Here is a 21817-nt window from a genome sequence, read left to right as displayed (position 1 = left end):
AACAAGATTAGATGTTCAGGTTGAAAGCATTCCCAATTTAGCACTACATTAGAAAAGCTGCTTTTGCAGGAGGGTAGGGCCAAATTAGGTAAATTGGTGAATTGGACTGTGGACTGCTGCACTGCAGGCAAAGCAGCCCAGAGCAGAGAGGGTTAACAAAAGAAAAGGTGCCTTGTTAACTCTGAGGTTATTACCCTTACCTGCCTCATCCCCTAGGCTAGCTAAGGTAAACAAAGGTTCTGCCTCATATCCACTGTAAACAACCTTCCTCCCGATTGCCCTGCACCCAGCTTTTGTTTTGTATTAACCCAAACCCCTAACCCCAAATACCTTCAGGACCCCCTTTCCCTCACAACCGCAAGTTAATGTTGACAAATTCATTCTCTCTTTGTGCACATCCATCACCTTCTGATCCTAATAAAAACAGGGCAAGGACACTTATTCAGGGCTCTTGTCTTTCCCAGAAATTAGCATCTCTCATTTTTCATCCTGTGTCCCACTCTCTTGCCAGACAAAAGAGAATTTTACAGCCAGAGTCTATGACAATTTCCTTCCTCGAAAGACTGAAATTACCTCGGCACTGTGGTTTCTGCTAATTTGCTCATGGTGATCAGAAGCTGGGAATGGCAACTCCAAATATCCTTAATAAATACTAAAAAACAAATACAAAGTCCAAACAGCTTCCCTAAATGTGACCCATGATGAAATGAGAGTAGAAATAAAACATACCCTTGGTTGTAAAGAGTTTGTGATCCAAAGATACAAAAATCAGAGGGGTGAGAGCATTTGAGATGAAAGAAACCAACCAAAGTTTTAATGGGGATAATGGGACAAATAGAGAAGGTCAATATGAAACTGCTGGTTTACACGGATTCTAGTGTCATAGTAGGAAAACTTGGAAATGTAAGGTTTCCTCTCTGCCAAAGGCCATGGAAGCCACGTTATGAAATCTGAACATATTTTTGCAGTCAAGTATGAGATTTGGAGATATACAAGATATGACAGCTGATTTTATTAAGATTTATTCAGCACAGAAGAACAAAATCATTCAGCTGTTTATCAAAATTTAATCATCTGGTTTTTCTAAATTTAGCCCAGTTGGATTTGGGCTTATCTGGAATGAGGTGCCTTCTCCCTTCAAGATGTCAGGGTTGCCCTGAAGACATCCATCTTTGCATCCCCTGCATTAGAAACTCAATGGACAGCATACAGGTGGATCTGCTGTGGCCCCAACAGAACGAAGACTGGCCCAGCAGGCATCCCGAGTATGATTCAGTGGTGACTCCAGACCTGTCCCTTCCCCTCTCAGAGGAGGAGCAGATGGGCTCCCTCTCAGCTGTCTCTGTGGGGGGTGGGGAGGAGGCAGCAAAATCACACGATCCTCTCAGCTTTAATAAGATCTTTTGGTCGTTGTTGCTTTTTAGTTTGTTCGCGTTGCTAAGACTTAATTTTTTTAGAGCAGTGCCACATTCAGAGCAACACCAAGACACAGGTACAGAGATTCCCCATATGGTCCCTAGCCGCCACCCAAATATCACCCCTGCCATTACCAACATCGCCCGCCAGAACGGTACATTTCCCAGAACTGATGAGCCTACCGTGACACATCCTCATCACCCAGAGTCCAAAGTTTACCCCAAGGGTCACTCTTGGGTGTGGTACATTCTATGGTTTCGGTACATTAGTAACAGACATCCATCATCATCATATCATGCAGAGTATTTTCACTGATCTAAAAACAGGATCAGTTTAGATTCTCAAAACATGGGACATAAATATTCCTTTCACACAGTGTCTAATACTCATTAAAATCTAAATAAAATTTCTCACACCATTTTGTTGGAGAAAATAACACATGCGGGAGATAACTATGTGAGTTTTCACTGTGAGCATTATTAGCTCAAACATAGTACAAAATCAGGCTGGTTACTCATAAACAGCAGTATTACAAATGGTCAATCCTAAGTTCTTTAAGTGGACCCTCTGTTTCTATACAGAAAGAAAGGACACAATTTCAGAAGTTCCCTCTTCTCCTTGCTCTCTATCCTCTCCCTTCTTTTACCTCGTAGCTACAACTTCAAAAGGAAAAGTGGACATTCTAAAACTATGATGAATCTTAAGATTAAAGGGTTTCTGTGGTTTTCAAGTGCAAAGGCTGAAATACTCACCATGACTTTCGAAGTCCTCAAACGCTGTGCCATAGTCTTGCTTACCACCTTTCCTCCCAGGGCTTCTGCTCGTGTGTGTTCCAGCCATGCCTGACACTTGCTGTCCCTCATGAATATGTCCCGACCGTCTCATTTCCTAAATTTTAAGTACTTCTTAGTGGTTACGTGACCTTCCTCTGATACAACTTCCACCTTCCATTTCTTCCTGGATCCAGAGTACCCTGTCCATCTCCTCGGCACAGCCTTCCAGGTTTTCCCAAATGACTTTCTTGCTAATGGCCTTCAACTGTTAAAATGTGTGTGTGTGTGTGTGTGTGTGTGTGTGTGTGTCTGTGTGTGTGTGTGTCTGTGTGTGTGTGTGTGTCTGTGTGTGTGTGTTTTGAATCATGCAACCCTTGATTATAGTCTTCTTTCCTTGTCTCTTTAAAATCTTCGTTCATTGGAATTTATATCTCATTAGGCAAATTCACATTGTTCTATTTTGTGCATGTCCGACTAGGCTGGGAAGCAGCTTAGCAGAGAGCAGTCAAAAAGCAACCAGTACCAGAACTCAAACCTTTGTGCTCCATGGTCATCTCTCCCTCTCAAACACTCCACACCTCACCCACCACTGCCCTGCAAAGCATCAGGCTCCATTCATTTGGGTGGAGCTGGCATAAAGCCAGAAACCATGAACCAGTAGAGAAGAAAAGCACTGCCATGCCCAGTATGTACCCTGACTCTTAAATGGATGCAAATTTAAGAGGGATTAAAAAAGAGAGCAGAATTTATATTTATGTTTCTGTTTATTTATATTTATTTATGTTCACATTTATCATTTAAGCCCACAGTGTAAGGTTGAGCAAAGAATCTTGTTAGGGATAAAGAGTACTTGTCTCGGATTTCACGAGAGAGTTTGCTTCTCATTCCTCCACTCCATATATACCCCTTACCCCAACAGCAGAAAGAGAATATTTCTTAGCTGTGAGCAGGGGTGACAGTGGGTCTGGACAGACCACTTTAGTATCACGACTGGCAGAGCATTCAGTGCATCATGGAATCGTGGTATCGAATGTAACAATGCCTACAGACTGCATATGGTCAGTGTACAACCTGGTCCTTTTCCTGATCTTAAACCTTGTAAATAAGAAATCCATCTGGGGGCTCCTGGGTGGCTCAGTTTGTTAAGCATGGACTTTGGCTCAGGTCATGATCTCGCGGTTTGTGAGTTCGAGCCCCGCGTCGGGCTCTGTGCTGACAGCTCAGAGCCTGGAGCCTGCTTCAGATTCTGTGTCTCCCTCTCTCTCTGCCCTTCCCCTGCTCGCACTCTGTCACACTCTCTCAAAAATAGATAAAACATTTAAAAAAATTTAAACAACAAAAAAAGAAATTCACCTGTATAGGGGCCCCTGGGTGACTCAGTCAGTTATGTGTCAGACCCTTCATTTCAGCTCAGGCCATGATCTCCCGGTTCATGGGACAAGGCCCACATTGGGTTCTGGGCTGACAGCCTGCCTGGGATTCTCTCTCTCTCTCTCTCTCCCTCCCTCACTCATTCTCTTTCTCTATCTCTCCTCTCTCTTTCTCTTGTGAAATAAATAACCATTTAAACTGAATAAAAGAAAATTGAGGATCAGCTGCTTATTTAATCCATTAAAAGAAAAAGAAACCCATATGTAGAGGACACTATACCTCTGCCCCCTCAAATATACCCCCCACCCTTTCGATAAGAATTTTTCCTGAGACTGTGCTGCCTCAAGCAGAGGCCAGTGAAAGCTGGAAGCCCTGATACATTCAGATCCTCTCATCACAGAGATAAATATGTTCCTTGAGCTTCAAGCTTCTCAGGAGACAGAACTAAATCATGGCAACTGCCCTAAAACCCAGTCCTGCATGGGAGGCAAGGAAAAGAACATAGTTTACTTGGGTTTGAAAACTTACCTTATTGCTCGTAAAGGAGATGAGATCCAATAGAGAGCTCCTAGATTTGCTTTCGCAATTCGGATTTACTTTGAAGATGAATCATGTGCAGTAAGTGTGCAACATGTGAACCGTACATCCAATAGATTTACTCAGCTTTCCAGTGCAGGGTCTGTGGGGAGAGGAGATACTCCACGGATAGCCAGTCTTTCCTAGAAGGCCTGAGTTAGAGCTGTAATATCAGCAGAAAATTTCTCACTTCTATTCTTAGAACTTTCAAGAATAAAAAGGAAACATCCCCACTATTCTATGATAGGAACATCTCTAAAAGCAGCTCTGTAACCCAAAAAAAAACCCTGGAAGAACACATGAGTTAACATTTCTTCCTCCTCCATCAGATATTTATAGAGATTTCATAGACGTTCACAAATGCTGAGCCTTTGGAGGGACAAGGACTCTGCCCTTCCCACCTCAAAGGATAAGCACAATTAATCCTGATCACACAAACCATGGTGCCAGGATTCATGAACAAGGCTGTCAGTGGGCAGATTCTGTCCTCAGAGCCCTTCTCCCCCTCCAGTCTGTCCTAAGGGACACGTCTCACTTCAGTTACTAAGTGCTCCACACCTGTCTCTGCCCTAAGGAAAAAGTAAGCAGGTAGAGATCACTGAAAGTTCCCAAATGCTCTGCTCTTTAAGCCAAATGTTTTCTAACCCCACGCAAAACTCGGAGCCCATGTAGAGTTTGAACCACATGTGATATAATTGAATTCTAGCTTCACTATTTGTGTCTCTGTCACTTTAAGCAAGTTTCTAACTTCTCCCTCTTTCTTATTCTAGAAAAAGTCACTCTTAGATATAATACAATAAATCTTAATGAGACTCATAAAATATCAAATTACAATGAAAACTACTCATTAAAATTTCTACAATTTCTAAATATTTTGAAGTCAGTTGACTCAGTAGGTAAAGAGAGAAGAGAAAGAATATGGAAATGAAGACATTTTTTAAATATTTTTTTTTTATTTTTAAGTCAACTCAAGTTATATTTAACAATGAAATGCACTTTTGTTATTGAGCAATTCTACACATTAGTGCTCATCACAAGTGTCACAGACTGGCTACCTCTGGAGTATCTTCTCTCCTCTTGATCTCCTTTACTATTTCACCCAGCCGCCCACCTCCCTTCAGCAACCAGCATTTTATTCTCTGTATTTTAGAGTCTGGGTGTTTTTTCTTTTTCCTTTGTTCATTTGTGTTGTTTCTTAAATTCCACTTATGAGTGAAGTCATAAGATATTTGTCTTCTCTGACTGACTAATTTACCTCAGCAGAATGCTGTAGTTCCATCCACATTGATGCAAATGGCAAGATTTCATTCTTTTTGATTGCCAAGTAATACTCCAGTGTGTGTGTGTGTGTGTGTGTGTGTGTGTGTTGATATATATACCACATTCTCTTTATCCATTTATCCATCGATGGACATTTGGGCTCCTTTCATACTTTGGCTATTGTTGATAGTGCTGCTATAAACATGGGGGTGCATGTGTCCCTTCGAAACAGCACACCTGTATCCCTTGGATAAATCCCTAGTAGTGCAATTGCTGGCTCATAGCGTAGTTCTATTGTTAAATTTTTGAGGAACCTCCATACTGTTTCTATTACATTCAAAGGATTCTACAATGCGTGTGGTATGTATTCCTGAACAAACAGACAAAACTCCGGGCCTTCTTGGATCTTACATTCTGCTGGGGACAGACAAGAAACAATATAATAATAAGTCAGTCAAATAGTATGTTAAGAGATGATAAATGCCATTGAAAAAGAAAGCCAAGTAAGAACAGGAGATACGGCATGCTAATGGAAATACAGTAGTAAATACAGCATAAGAGAGGCCTCACTGAGGAGTGATTAGAATAAGACCATAAGCAGATGAGGCCATTAGGCAAACACCCATGTGTTAAGCAGAGAAAACAGCTGAAGCAAATAACACAAAGAGAAAGCCTGCCTGGTGTGGTCAATAAATTGCAAGGAGGTGATTGTGGCTGGAGCTGAGCAAGTGTGAAGTACCAGAAGAAGCCAAAAGAGCCACAGAATGTCAAACCATTGTAAGGGTTTGGTCTTTTTCTCTGAGCAAAATGGGGTCACTGCAGGGTTTTGATGAAAATAGATTTAACAGATTGAGAGTAGAAGTAGGGAGAATTCTAAGTTCATGACTATGATCTAAGTGAGAGATGATGGCAGCCCAGACCAGGATGGAAGGAGACTTGGGAAAATAGATCATATGCTGCATCTATTTTGAAGGCAAATGAATGTTTTTCTAATAGGTTATGTGTGAACTGTGATGTTATCAATTTTTTTTTTTACTTCCATGTTTTTGGTCTGGGAAACTGGAAGGATGGAATTTTCTGGGGAAGGCCACAGGTCAATTATGTTTGATTGCAAGAACAATCGATTCTTCTCGAATCAAACATTTGCAAATTGATCGCCACTGGGGGCACTGGGCCTGGCGGTTGGGGGTGGAAGGATCAGGGGTCTTCCCACAACCCCGGGGATTCCAGCACATGGAAGGGAAACACGAAGGCATGCCTGCACTTCTTCCCCTGCAGAACTGTACCTGCTGAAATTTGTAGTGCTGTTCATGGATGACCTGGGCCATAATCCCAGTGGAGCTCCATCATGGCTGGAAGTCTAGCAGACATGGTTTTCACCATTGTAAAAAATACAGACCTCATCAAAACCAGGCTGTTGTGCAGAATGTGCTGAAACCATCTCACAGGGGGATCCTCTGTATTTTTCTACTGTTTCTGAAGAGGAAGTGTTCCTGACCCTTTATCGGGGGGGTTTCCCTTACTGTTTCTCTACTGTCACCCTTCTAGTTTTTGTGAACCTAGAGAAAATCTAGACTGGGCCCCGAGATTGATTCTCTCTCCCCCGCAACTTTGCCAGTGTCTGCCTGGCTACTGCGGTGGCCCAGATCCTCTCCCTTCTACACGGTGAAGAAAAAGATGAAGGCTCAGAGCTCCTACCTCCCCCATTGTGGAGGAGTAGATGTCCATTTCTCAGGAGCAGTGGACAGGGAAAGCCCCAGGGGAACTAGGGCTCTGGAATGGATTGACAGTCAACCTACTGAAGATTGTGCCACATTTTGGAGTTATGTTTGGCACCTTTGAGTTCTCGGAGCAGAATCTGTCTTTACCAAAATTGTTACGTTGTGTCTCTGAGCTATAGACTCCAGGGCTGGATCAGAGTTTGAGGCCCCAGGAATTACGGGAATTAAAAACATTCTTCAAAACTAGACAAGTGAAGTCTAAAGAACGAACACTTTAAAGTCGAATAGAAGTGCACCGACGGAAGGCATGCTGCAGTCACAGGCAGATGTGGCTTCATACTGTGCACACACGGAGCAACGAGAGGGTACTCTTGTCTGCTGCCCTTGGAAATGAGAAGGTTCAGCCATATACCGCCTCTGAGCTCCAAACTGATGTCCCTGGGAACACCTGTGCCACAGGAAGGCTGCCCAACACGACTGTCTCATGATGGCACTTCACTAGATTCGATACACGACGCCAAAGAGACGTCACCGTCACGACACCTCAAAACAACATGTAACTGAGGTGGCTGAGCAGATGCCATGTCGGGTCACAGTTTGCACTAAACTCCATCCGTCCAGTTTCACTCAATGGGACCCAAGACTTCTCAGTACAATCATTCTGGAACTCATAACCTTTGCTGACTGCTGAATACACACACCGCAGCATAAATTACGCCTTAATCATAAACTAAGTGAAAACATTTAACATTTTTCACCATGAGGGTGCCTGGGTAGCTCAGTCAGTTAAGCTTCGGACTCTGAATTTTGGTTCACAGCATGATATCATAGTTTGGGTGGTGGGATCAAACCCCACGAGGAGCCGACAGTGTGGAGCCTGCTTGGGATTCTCACGCTCTCTGCCCTTCCCCTCCTTGTGTTTCTCTCTCTCTCTCTCTCTCTCTCTCTCAAAATAAATAAATAAATATTTTTAAATGTTATCACTATCATAGAACCATGCTTTTTTATTTAAATTTGAAGCAGCCCAAGCTTAGGTATTTCAAGAATCTTGTGTTTCAGGAGGCAGTTTTCATCATGACTGCTTAATTACGACCGAAAAGACCCTCTTCCAGGTAAAGTCATATACAGATTGAGTGGCCTGAATTCTCTGTCTTTTAAACCTGATTGGCAAACCTACCCTGAAAATAAATTATTTAAGTCAAATTATTCTCGCAAATTGTCTTAGATGCCTAGAAAGGATCAAATAGAACATTTGGCATATATCAAAAAAAAATGTAACTGAACAAAATACTTCAGGCTAATCATCTCTACTAGAGTTTTTTAAAAATCAGATTTCAGGTTGTTACAGCTGAGGACTCTCAGTCAAGTTTATGCAACTGTACTTTCCAATAGTGCCTATTTAAAAAAAATTTTTTAACCTTTATTTATTTTTGAGAGAGAGACAGAGTGTGAGCAGGGGCAGAGCAGAGAGAGAGGGAGACACAGAATCTGAAGCAGGCTCCAGGTTCTGTCTGCACTGTCAGCACAGAGCCCAACGCGGGGCTCGAAGTCATGAACTGCGAGACCATGACCTGAGCTGAAGTCAGACGCTCAACTGACCGAGCCACCCAGATGCCTGCAATAGTGCCTATTTATGCGTTTTAAAAATCTAATATTAAGATGTTAATTTATACACAGACAGGCTTTTGTGTATAAATATGTTGAAAGCATTTTCCCTATTAAATTATTTTCAAAAGGGAGACAAACCAGTCATTAAATATGAAGATACCTATTAGATATATAAAGGAAAGTATCAAGCAAGTAGTCAAGTAGTCAAGCAAGTCTGGCATTCAAGACGGAGGTCTGGGGTGGAAATATAAATGTGTGACTCATCAGCATAGAGATGGTATTTAAAGCCCCAAGAACCCTTGATTCTATTTTCGTTTTAATATAACTTATGAAATGAATTTTTTCTGCTGAGCTTTAGTGACCTAAAGACATGCATTTTCAGAGAAAGCTCAGCTAATCAGAATTGACAGAAAAGAAAGAAAAAAAGAACCTTCCTGATCAGTGGCTCCACACTTTCCCAGAGGAGGTTCCTAAAACTCAAAGTGAAATGCTTTCTCTCCTTCATAATCTCAACTCCATTACTACTCTTTTCTCCTCTCCTCTCTTCCCTTCTGTTTCTATAGCAATACTAAACTGTAGCAAGTCATAGCAAAGCTAAATTTGTGGCAAAGCAGGCAAGGAAAGTAGCTTGTTGATGCCTTTTTTTTTTTTTTTTTTTTTTTTACCAACCAAGAAATTCCTGCCTTATCCTCTACAGGATTTGTACTGTGAGAGATTTTTCAGTACAGGAGATGAGCTTTCAATACATCCTCCAGGGGTGCCTGGGTGTCTCGGTCAGTTAAGTGTGGACTCTTGATTTCAGTTCAAGTCAGGATCTCATGATTTGTGAGTTCGAGCCCCGCATTGGGCTCTCCGTCGATGGTGCAGAGCCCGCTTTGGGGTTCTTTCTTTCTCTTTCTCTTGCCGCTCTCCTTCTCTCAAAATAAATAACTAAACTTAAATGAATAAATAAATTAATGAATACATGAATGCATATATAAATAAATATATAAATATATAAATAAAGCTTCCAAACTTTTATTATCAGAGTTTGAAGGTCCGCCTTTACCCCCAGGGAAAAATGCTCATGCAAAGCCTCTCAGATTGGCTTTAGATGAGTTTATCTGCCACACTTTACACACCAATCATCAGATCTATAGGAAACTACTCTCGATTATATTTACTCTCAGAGACAGACTCATTGGCCACTCCCACAGGGACTGGACTGGCTCCTGTTGTCCATACTCATTAGTTAACAGTACCTGAAACTAGAATGGAAATCTGATGAGATACATGAAAAACATAAACCAAAACACCGAAGTGCTTATCCCACTCACTAGTCTATATCTTTCCCACGAGGGAAGAAAATCTCTCAAGGAAGCCAAATTATCATGCGAAGTTTGCTTGATAAAGGTGGAATTCAAGAAGCCATAGCCTGAAACATTTCTCCCAATCCAGAAGTGTACGTGCCATGCCAAGCAGCCGAGCAATCTTATCCACTAGTCCGTGAAACACTTCTTTGCACTAGGTCTACTACACCTGTTGCATAATGAGAAGTATTGCCTCCTTGACATATTTTGTTCTGTATTTCCAGGTTGGAATCTTACTTCTGTGGACATCTTCTCTTGGTGGATGGAATATTATAACAGTAGCTCTGTTGTCTCTGTCAGTTGTTTTTTTCATATGTATGATCTTATCCATGAGGTGTTGGTTTTCATAATGTAACTCTCACAATTGTATAAAACTGTCACCAATTCACCAACCGATGATTAGGGAAATGCCCATGGATTTATATCACAAATATATATGAAACTCAGAATATGAACAAATAATGAGAAGCATGATGAACAAAGAAAAAAGATATTAAAGTACATAGAGAGTAATTATGGATTAATACAATGACTATATTTGTTGTAAGCAGAATTGTCCTGTTTGGGGTGCCTGGGTGGCTCAGTCAGTTAAGCGTCAAACTCTTGATTTCAGCTCAGGTCATGATCTTCTTCGTGAGATCAAGCCCTGTGTCAGTTTCCAGGCTGACAGTGAGGAGCCTGCTTGGGATTCTCTGTCTCTCACTCTCTCTCTGCCCCCTCTCTCAAAAATAAATAAATAAACTTTTTTAAAAAAAGTCATGACCTATCTTGTTGTACATGTTCAAAAGGCAAAAAAAAAAAAAAAAAAAAGGAAAAAAGGGCCAATTTTTTTTCAATATATAAAGTTTATTGTCAAATTGGTTTCCATACAACACCCAGTGTTCATCCCAAAATGTGCCCTCCTCAATACCCATCACCCACCCTCCTCTCCCTCCCACCCCCCATCAACCCACAGTTTGTTCTCAGTTTTTAAGAGTCTCTTATGCTTTGTCTCTCTCCCACTCTTTTTTTTTCTTCCCCTCCCCCATGGGTTTCTGTTAAGTTTCTCAGGATCCACATAAAAGTGAAAACATATGGTATCTGTCTTTCTCTGTATGGCTTATTTCACTTAGCATCACACTCTCCAGTTCCATCCACGTTGCTAAAAAGGGCCATATTTCGTTCTTTCTCATTGCCACGTAGTACTCCATTGTGTATATAAACCACAATTTCAAAAAGGGCCAATTTTTAAAGATGATACAAAGAGAAGACAAGCATCAAATAGAGGCTTAATTAGATGGTATGTATGCTCCTGTGGGATCATCAGTTTCTTGTAGTGACTTTGTGATATTCACCGTTGAGCCAGAAAAGACAAGATCCAGATCTGATAGTGTCAGAATCGATTTGCCAACCAAATAGGTCAGTCAAAATTAGAGGCCAATTTTTCAACACAGGTCAGAAACATGGAAAAGAGAAACACACCAGAATAATATACGAAGGAGGGAGCTAAAGCTATAGATACAACAGAATCTGGCTACAAGCTGCAATGCAGACAGCAGAAGGGAAGAGTGGTCTTATCTTCCCATAAATACCACTGTACTAGATGTTTAGGCACTCTGTGATATTGGCTCAAAATAATATGGGTCGGTGCTCTGCGGTCATTCTGCCTATGTCTCCAAAAGTTCTACTGGGAGAGAATTCAATTGTCCACGTCAGGATGAAAACATCTTCTCTTTTCTATTAATCCAATTTTATTTACATTGTTACGGAATTAGCAATTGTAGTCCTCTGCTTTTTCCCACCTCAAGTCAGAGTTTGCCACACCATAACTTCCTCATTGCATTCTTCACTTCTGCATTTCTCAGAGTATAAATCAGAGGGTTGAGCAAGGGTGTCCCAATAGTGTAAAACACAGCCACCATCTTATCCACTGGAAATGTAGTTACAGGGCGGGTATATGTGAATATACATGGAACAAAGAATAAGATGACAACGATGATGTGGGATGTGCACGTAGAGAGGGCTTTCTTTCTTCCTTCTGCACTCTGGTTATTCAGAGAATGTAAGATGAAAATATAAGAGAGAAGCAGGACGACGAAACTCACCATGCAGATAGCCCCACTGTTAAAAACTATGAGTAAATTGATTACATAGGTGTCCATGCATGCGAGTTTCAACAAAGGTGGCATATCACAGAAATAATGATCAATAACATCGGGTCCACAGAAGGGTAGTTTCAAAGCCAAGAAAATCTGTGCAGAAGAATGGATACAAGACACGACCCAGGCTAGATTCACCAGTGTGCCACAGACATGCCGGCTCATGATGATAGTGTATTGCAGGGGCTTACAAATGGCCACATAGCGATCAAAGGACATGAGGATAAGCACCAAGATCTCCATGCACCCAAAGAAGTGAACTGCAAAAACCTGGGTCATGCACTCGTTGTAGGAGATGACTTTCTTCTCAGATACAGAATCTACTATTAACCTAGGAGCAGTGGTTGTTGAGAAGCAGGCATCAGCAAAGGATAAGTAGAAAAGGAAGAAGTACATGGGGCTCCCAAGTGTTCGGCTGTATCTTATGGTCATCACAATAAGTGAATTTGCCAAAAGGGTTGCGAGGTATAGAAACAAGAAGACCACAAACACTACTTTTCCCTTTACAACATTCTGTGTTAACCCAAACAGAACGAACTCATTCACACTGCTATTCGACTCCATGGTCACAGTGAACGTAGAAAAACACAGCTGAGAAATTGTTCATCTGCAGAGAAAGTTGGGGAAATGGTGACTTAGCAACAGCAGTGGACTTGATTCAGAATTGCACTCTTGTGGTTCTAATTCCATCAACAAATAAATCAACGGTTCTCAGTTTTTTATGTATTGTCATCACTTGGGAAACTTTTTGTTTTTTAATCCTGATGTCCACGCTTTCACCATGAGCATTAACTGAAGGTCTTCCAATGTGGACTGAAATTTTGAGAGGGAAAAAAAATCTCTCAAGTGATCGTGACCTCTGCCAAATTCTGAGAACTAATGACTTTGCTGTATGATCTTGATCAGGTCACTTTAATGTCTGGAAGCTTTTTCTTCATTTGCAATTAGAGATACTAATAGTTTATTAAGTACGTACATATGTGTATGGTATATATGTGCATGTAACATATATGCAGCTCAATTACTGAAAAGTAATAACCTTGTATGATTTTAAAACACATACACTTGGAGACTCTCTCTTGAAAAAAACACATTTCTTGATTTGGACACTGGTTTGTACCAATTATTCCTGACCTCTTTGGTATGTTGGTTAGATTATGCTGTAAGAAGAAATTATTTCCCCAAATTCAGGTTCTTGGTGGCCATAATTTTACCTATTACTTCAGCTTAGGAAATTACTACAATTTGTCTTTATTCTGTCTTACAATATTTCTGTACCTTTCAATATTGATGTGAAATGATCTATAATTTAATATGAGTTTTGAGATCCTCTTCCTTTCTGATAAATCACCAGTCCTTCGATGAATTAATAACATCAAACCAGTCACCAATATGTACTAAGCACATACTCATATCTTCAATCTATGTAAGAGGGCATAGAAATATGTCCTCAACCTCTTTACAACAAAGTTGGAGGGATAACACACTTCTAGGTAAGATAATTAGCTACATAAGAATTATATACAATTCTATGCGATAATGCTGAATGCATTTGTACTTTTGATTCCAAAAGTACAAAGATCCTTAGATTCTAAATTGATTGGTCAGTGAAGTTTCAAAAATGAGAAAGATGTGATGTAATTGCTTTAAATATGTTAAACTGGTTCCCAATACGGTTCTCTGAAACTCAAGTATTCCATAAGTTTATACTGGCTTTCCTTAAGTAAAATATATAGTTCAAAATTACTCACTCAAACTGTCCATTTACCCCTACTAAAGTTATGCATCTAAAAAACTTCAAGTTTATTTTCCATCCAGCTAAAAAAATATTAGTGCATTATGATAAACCAGAGATGTTATAACTACAAACTCCGATTGGCAGGTCCAATTATCTCTTGACAGCTATAAAAAAAGTAAATAAATTAATTATTACTTTGCTTTGAAACATTAGATTCCTAAAAAGGGATAAAAAAAAAAAACCAAAAGGGCCCTTGGCTGAGAAGAAAGGAGCAGTTATGTGAGAAGAGTCAGTAAAATATCATAAAGGGAGAAACGTGCATTGCTTCAGGTCAACATAGAGACTATCTCCATAGAAACTATACTCTTGTTAAATCAAAAGGTTGTAACAGAGAAGTTTGGGAGCAGATAATAGACAACTGTGAAAGCCAGGTGATGTAGTTCTATTTGTTTTATTTTAAATAAGCAAAAAGAAAATTTGGGGACATAAAGACAAGAAAGTAGCACTTGACAAGATGTATGCATTATGTGAGATCAACACCACCACTTAGAGTTCTATCACGGAATTCAGTCATCATTTCCAACACTCCTGGACTGTACTTTTTCTCTGATCTGGGAGGATATCACAGTAATGGAGCACAGTATTTTCTCTTCATAATTCTTAAGTTTTACTTTTATCTGTTGAAATTTTAGCCAGTTTCAAATTATATTGGTACCAAAAGTCTTCCTTTGGTTTTCCCAGATAAATAAACCTCTACCCCTAGATCCTATATTACTATGTGCTTTATTAAATATATATATTTATAGGGACGGCTGGGTGGCTCAGTTGATTGAGCATCAGACTTAGGCTCAGGTCATCACCTCACAGTTCGTGAGTTCAAGCCCCACATCGGGCTCTGTGCTGACAGCTCAGAGCCCAGAGCCTGCTTTGGATTTTGTGACTCCCTCTCTCTCTCTGCCCCTCCCCTGGTCATTGTCTCTCTCTCTCTCAAAAATAAACATTAAAAAAATTAAATAAGAAATATATTTAAAATTTATATATATTTATATTTATATACAACTGAACAAGGCAATCTTAGATTATACATTATTCGTGTTCTATAATCTTACCATTCATACGATATTCCACTTTTGTTATTTTATTTGACCTGCACACTTTCCTACAATGTAGGTGTGGCCACTTGCCCTATGTACAAAAAACTCTATGTGCAAAGTTTCAGGTATGATACAGAAAGTTTCACTGAGTACAACCAGGCTAGAACTTGAGTGGGAGGCTACTAGATAGGAAGTCTCTCTATCATTCACCCTCCAGGTCATATAATGTATCAAATCCCTATCACCATGTAGATTGCATCCAAGAGAAGACAAATCCTGAGCCATCAGGGAAGGATGTCAACTGATACCTTAATTCCTGCTCCCAACTCCAAAATCAGGTTCTGTAAACTTCATGGCAAAAGGAAAATTAGATATCCAAATGAATAATAGCGAAGGGCAAAGACAGAAAAGAGAGCAGGAGAGAGGAGAGTGACAATGAGCAGACATCAGGGAGAGAAGAAACAGGGGATAAGATTCAAAAGATGTATAGAGGAGAGGTGAGGAAAAAAATGTTGGAGAGGGTCATTTCACCCAAGTTTTCATCAGAGAGTTTAGCTTCTTTATTCCTGACCCACCACACTATCACTTGCCCCCCCAAAAAAGACAGAGAGTGCAGTTTTGGGTCATGAGCAAGAGTTAACAAGCTTCTTGAAACCCCAAGTGTAGAGAAGGGACACTCCTATCTTATACTCCATTCCAGAAACATCACCACTGACTTAAAACTTTTCAAATCAGGGGGCGCCTGGGTGGCTCAGTTGGTTGGGCGGCCGACTTCAGATCAGGTCATGATCTTGCGGTCGGTGAGTTCTAGCCCCGCGTCGGGCTCTGTGCTGACAGCTCAGAGCCTGGAGCCTGCTTCATATTCTGTGTCTCCCTCTCTCTGACCCTCCCCTGTTCATGCTCTGTCTCTCCCTGTCTCAGAAATAAATAAACGTTAAAAATTAAAAAAAAAAAAAAAAAAAAAAAAAACCTTTTCAAATCAGAGGACCTGCAAAGTAGAAACTTCAGCCAAGTTGGCCTCAATGCCATGGTGCAGTTTATCGTTCTTCACCCCCTACATTAAGCAGAGATTATCTGAAAGTCAGTATAACTCTGTGCTGAGGCCAGGAAAGTCTTAGGAACCCTGGACAACCTCAACCCTTCATGGGTGGAAATACTGTCCAGGAACTTCATCATTTGTTAGAAGACACGCTGAGTATTGATATCAGATCAGTCTTGAAGACGCAACATGAAGAAAACATCTCAGACAGACTGGAAAACTTACCCCTTTGCTTAAGAGGAAATAGATGACTTCCAATGTAGTATATTTTCTTGTATCTTCAACTTCCATTTGCTTAGAAAGTGAATCATATGAAGCCTGAATATCACATGCACACCATACTTCATTGACACTTATCCTTGTTTTGTTTTTTTTTTTTTAATCACAAGAGGTGATGGGGTAGAGAGAGTTTATGGAGACTCTGCATGTGGCCACACATGACACAGCTCCTCCCCGGAAGCACTACGACAAAAACAACAAGGTCTATATTGGAGGAAGGGAGGGGGTGGTGAAAAAGAAAAGTTTCTTAATTCAGCCCTTCAAAATTTTATGGAGGAACTTATTCTTGCATTCTGAGAGAGAAATGTCTCTGAAGCAGCCTCTCTTCCCAGAGTTTCTTTTGGAGAATACAAATGAGGTAAGCATTTTCTTCTTATGCTATTAGGTATTTACAACAATTCCCACGTAAGTCTGCAAATGCCTAAGACAGGCTTTCAGCCTCAAGACTTCCAGGAAAACCATTACTCCTAACCCAGTCCCAAAGGATGTCCAATGAGCTACCTCATTCAGATAGTCCAAGGGCAAATGTATGCTTTGGGGCCAATTAGTTAGCTTCAACTCACTATGATTGCATGTTAGGAAAGTCTGTTCACTTCTCCATAGGATTTGCTTAAGCTCATCTCTTCTAGAAGCATGAAAGTCATTGATGTTATTTAAAGGCTCAGATAGATACATGTCAGATAGACGTGAGCCCTGGCCCCACCACTATCTGCTATGTGATTTTAAGCAAGTTTCTCAACCTCTTTAATTTCCAATGTTCTCTTAGGAAAAGTCAACTGGTAATCATTATTTATTTATTTTTAACATTACTGTTCAGTTCTCCCCTGTTCTTAATCTTACCTATATTCTTTAGTCAATGCAGAGAATAAGATGAGAATAAGAATTTTTGAATACAGGTCTTCTGTATTTTCTTTTTGTTTTTAAAGATTCATGCCCTTCCACTTATGTAGAGAAAGTTGCTTGTGAATGGTTACAAGCTGTTAAAGATGGGATAAATTACATTAAAACAACACTTTTCACAAAGCAAATCATGTTGCAACCCAGCACTCTGCTCTAGAATCACCTGCCAGGCACGTCACTGTCGACTAGGCACCTTCAGTGAGGATGAAGTGATCCATTCAGGCGACAGGGGAATGACAGAGGGTGATGACAGAAAGAGAGGTAGGAGAACACTACAAAAGATTTCACAATGCTTTGAACTCTTGCTGAAAGGTCTAGTGGCAACCAGCAAGGCCTGCTGTCTCACAGAAACGTCTGAGAGAAAATCACACCCCAACACCTGGCTTGTTGTATTAGAAAAGGACTAGAAGAATCCTGAGGAAGGTTTTTGGTCTGTCACTTAAAGTCTTAGAGCCTCCGCTGCCCTATAAATTAAACGGTAATATGAAGACCTACCTTTAAAAAAAAGTTTCTGCAAATCTTAAAATATATAACATAGGAAAACAATGAGTCCCTGGCTCGCAGAAGCACAGAAGAAATATTCATGTGTTTTTATTACTCCTGCTTAAACATGAACTGAGCACCAGAGAAGTGAAATAACTCATGAAAGTTACAGAACAGAAGCAACAGGTTACAGAAGCAACAGAAATGAGCCTAGAATCCACATCTCTTAAGTAGAGGTCTAAACTTCTTTTATTTTCATATGATGTACACAGTAATGTCATAAGATTTCTTAGGCTGGGAAACAAGAGCAAGCAATGAAAGAGCCCCTGCCTTAAACCTCCCAATCAAAAAGCCCCATTTTAACTCCTTACATTTGAAGGAGGATTAAGCTCTCCAGTGCTGGTGGGAAATTTTTGCAGAGGGCAGTTTCCAAGGAGATCTTTGAAGCGGTCAAAGTCAAGAAGCCAAGTCGATGATCTCTTGAAGTTTCTTCGATCTCTAAGTGAACTGACCCTTAACACTCATTAAATTCCTTATAGACCAAAGGACTAAATGAGATCTGGATCCAGGTCCTGTCAAAACAATGGCAGGGTTTGCTGAATGCACTTGGCTATGCTCACTCCATCATGGAAACTGTGGAAACAGAACAAATGCTAGCTGAGGTTTTTACTAGTTTGAGCCACCTCTGGCTTCATTTTAGGATTATTTAAACTCTGCTCATTGAAATTTGTATCTTACTAAGGTAAGGTTTCCAGTGGATAATTCAGAAACTCTGGCTAGATAAACCCAACTAATAAAATTTAAATTTTAGGCAATAGATGACTTTATTGGGATCATAAATATTTTATGAATAAAAGTCAGATCACTGAGAGCAAGACTTATTGTTGCAGGGAATGGAAGAAGGGATAGAGAATGAAAATGAGAAAGTGGATAGAGAATAATGGCTTTATTTTCTATTTGAATTTTGAGATATTATATTTAGATTTTAAACATGGGGAAATTTGCTAGAATGTAGAATTTATTTTAAATGCTCTATGTATGTCAAAAATTAAGAGCTAATTTATTTTAAATGCTCTATGTATGTCAAGAATTAAGAATTAAGAGCTAAGAGCTCGTATCAGCAATAACCACACTCCTTTGCCAAATTTGACACTTTAGTGTGTTAATGTTAAAGATATATTTAAATGTGAATATGGGAAGATATCTCATTTATTCACTTATTCAACAGATATTTACTGAACTCCTACCTCAGACAGTTCTAGATGCTAATGATACATTATGAGCTGAAGAGGGGAAAATTTCCCTGCCTCACTTGAGTTTATAACCCATAAGAGAAGGGTGACGAAAGAAAGAAAGAAAGAAAGAAAGATAGATTATGTAGCATATTAGAAAATAACTTCTCTTTCAATAATAAGTTAAATACGTCAATAAGAGAAGGCTGATAAAAGAAAGCAAGAAAGAAAGAGATTATATAGCATATCAGAAAATAATAACTTCTCTCAAGAAAGTTAAAAGATGAAGAGTAGGTAGGGAAGTGGGGCTATGAAATCTAAGTTGCTATTTTTCAAAACATATTCCCATGACACAGGAACACCTATAGCTGAGGTTCTGAGAATGCGCTGATCTCTTCCACTCGACCCATGACTTTCTTCCTCAATCACTGAAATCATTGCCCTACGCATAAACTTCTTTTCATTTGAAATAGTGTTAAGTTTCTAACCTCTTAAGATATTTTTGTCATGCCTCCACAAAGACTTACCAAAGCATGGGATGAGTGACAACAGGTCTGATAGGTAATTTCTCCCTTCAATCTTTTTTTTTTAAGATTTTAAGTAAACATAATATCCAACGCTTTTACTTTACTATGAAGATACTGAGTTACCAAATCAGAGTCGATAAGTGATCTAAGTGTGAAAACATTTTTCCTGACCCCATATTACTGGGTTTTTTTATTGCATTACATTAGCTCCTATCAAACAGACCCAAACACACAAAGGCTTAGTCTAGAAAATTTGACTCTTCTACTCTTTACAATATTTTGTAAACTTCAATGTTTTATTTGTCACTACAAACCACCATTATTCTGTTCCACATTTTCTTTATGGCATTTTTCATTTCCTTGTTCCTGAAAGTGTAAATCAAAGGATTGAGCAAGGGAGTTAGGATGGTGTAAAATATAGCCACCATTTTGTCAAAAGAGAAAGCAGATGGAGGTCGTGCATACACAAATATGCAAGGGACAAAGAACAAGACCACAATAGCAATGTGAGATCCGCACGTGGAGAGGGCTTTCCGCTGCCCTTCAGGACTATGGGTTCTCAGAGAGAGCAAGATGACAACATAGGAGACGAGTAACAGAGAGAAGATTATAATGCAGATAGACCCACTATTGGCGACCACCAAAAGGCCAAAGATGTGAGTGTCAGTGCAGGCAAGCTCCAATAATGGGTACAAATCACACATGAAGTGATCAATGACATTGGGGCCGCAGAAGGGAAGCTGGAAAGTAAAGAGAATTTGTATCATGGAATGCAGAAAACCCCCTGTCCAGGCTACACCCATCAGAATGGTACAGAGCCTCCAGTTCATAATGGTTGTGTAGCGTAGGGGCTTGCAGATGGCCACATAGCGGTCGTAGGCCATGGCTGTGAGGACAATCACTTCCACCCCAGCAAAGAAGTGTTCAGCAAAGAGCTGGGTCATGCAACCTCCAAAGGAGATGGTTTTCCTCTCATAGAGGGAGTCCACAATCATCTTTGGGGCAATGACAGTGGAGAAGCAGGCATCGAGAAAGGACAGGAAAGCCAAGAAGAAGTACATGGGGGAGCCCAGGAGTGCTGAGCTGCTGCTGATGGTCACCACAATTAGCAAGTTGCCCCCGACTGTTGCAATGTAGCTGAACAAGAATACAACAAATACTATTTTCTGAACACTGGGATTCTGTGAAAGCCCCAGGAGGACGAACTCAGTTACAAAGCTTTGGTTTCGCATGATTTCCAAGGAAAAGCTAAAAGCCGCCAGAAGGAGCATGTGTAATCTGCAATTATGAGAAAGAAAAATTTGTCTCGGACCAGCGGACAGTAATGCAACAGTCAGTAAGAAGTTGGTGCATCACACGAAAAATTATCTTCTATGTTTCTGGCGTCACTGTGACTCACACAAAAGTCAAAGTTTGTTGAAGGTGGTAGTGAGCGGTCAGGCAGAATTGGGGAGGAGAAAGGTAGTATTAAATACTTTAAAATAGCCAGAGTTCCAATAAGGGGTAAGAATGGAGGTATCCACATGTAGAGAAATAGTTTATCTCAACTGCCAACTTGGGTCCCTTAGCAATGGCTTCCAGGAGTGAACTGTTGGCAAGGGTTCTGAAGCACATCCAGGTTCTGAGGAAAGGACCATGACAGTGTGGTCATCATGTCCACCATGAGATGGAATGGGAGCCGAGGGGACTTGCGTGCCATCCCTGATAGGAGTCTGCCTGATCTGCAAACAGAAGAAGAAATAACATCCAGGTTCAGAGGTCCTTGCAAATCATGGCTACTCGCCAAATATTTCTTTAAACATCTGAAATGAACTTGGCCTTTAAGATGAGTTCATTCATTCCTTATAAAAGAGAAAGATACATGAGAAAGCTCCATGTGAACACAGAACAAGTATGCATGTGTTAAGTTGAGGGGTTTTTTTATTCATCATTTTAAAATAAGAACAAACGTTTTTTGTTTTTTTTAAAGTACCTATTTCAGAGTCTTGCCATGATGACTAAGTTAAATAATACAAGAAAAACAATTGTTCAGGGCCTACTGCCCAAGAAACAGTCCATGTTAGGTCTTATCCCTATTTTACTGATGGGAAGCTCATGCTTACAAAGATAAGGTTAGCAAATGACAGATGCTAGGTCTGGGATTTTAACAAAGAAACTCTGGCACTAACCCCCAACTCCATCCACTGTGTCAACAGAAAGGAGTAAGAACTTTCTTTTTCTAGCAAGAACACAGAGCAGGGTGGCCTTTCAAACTTTCATCCACCTGTAGAGGTTTTAACCTTCTGATTTCCTTATTCATGTTTGAAGGAGGCC

General features: G+C 40.2%; 2 protein-coding genes and 1 pseudogene across 2 annotated transcripts; 1 reads left to right on the top strand and 2 right to left on the bottom strand.

Moving 5' to 3' along the window:
• The first annotated feature begins 1197 nt into the window (after positions 1–1197).
• On the top strand, positions 1198–7395 carry LOC102969538 (annotated as a pseudogene).
• Positions 7396–11861: 4466 nt separating this feature from the next.
• On the bottom strand, positions 11862–12776 carry LOC102967748 (olfactory receptor 4C11-like). The gene has a single exon (XM_007095403.1). It carries the CDS (start codon positions 12774–12776, stop codon positions 11862–11864), a length of 915 nt encoding a protein of 304 aa, XP_007095465.1.
• A 7024-nt stretch (positions 12777–19800) lies between these two features.
• LOC102969229 (olfactory receptor 4C15-like) lies at positions 19801–20775 on the bottom strand. The gene has a single exon (XM_015543496.2). The coding sequence runs from the start codon at positions 20773–20775 to the stop codon at positions 19801–19803; it is 975 nt and encodes a 324-aa protein (XP_015398982.2).
• Positions 20776–21817: the final 1042 nt, after the last annotated feature.

Source organism: Panthera tigris, chromosome D1 (genome assembly GCF_018350195.1).
Source record: "Panthera tigris isolate Pti1 chromosome D1, P.tigris_Pti1_mat1.1, whole genome shotgun sequence".
In the NCBI taxonomy this organism is placed as follows: Eukaryota; Metazoa; Chordata; class Mammalia; order Carnivora; family Felidae; genus Panthera; species Panthera tigris.
This window is presented reverse-complemented; position numbering and strand designations above follow the sequence as displayed.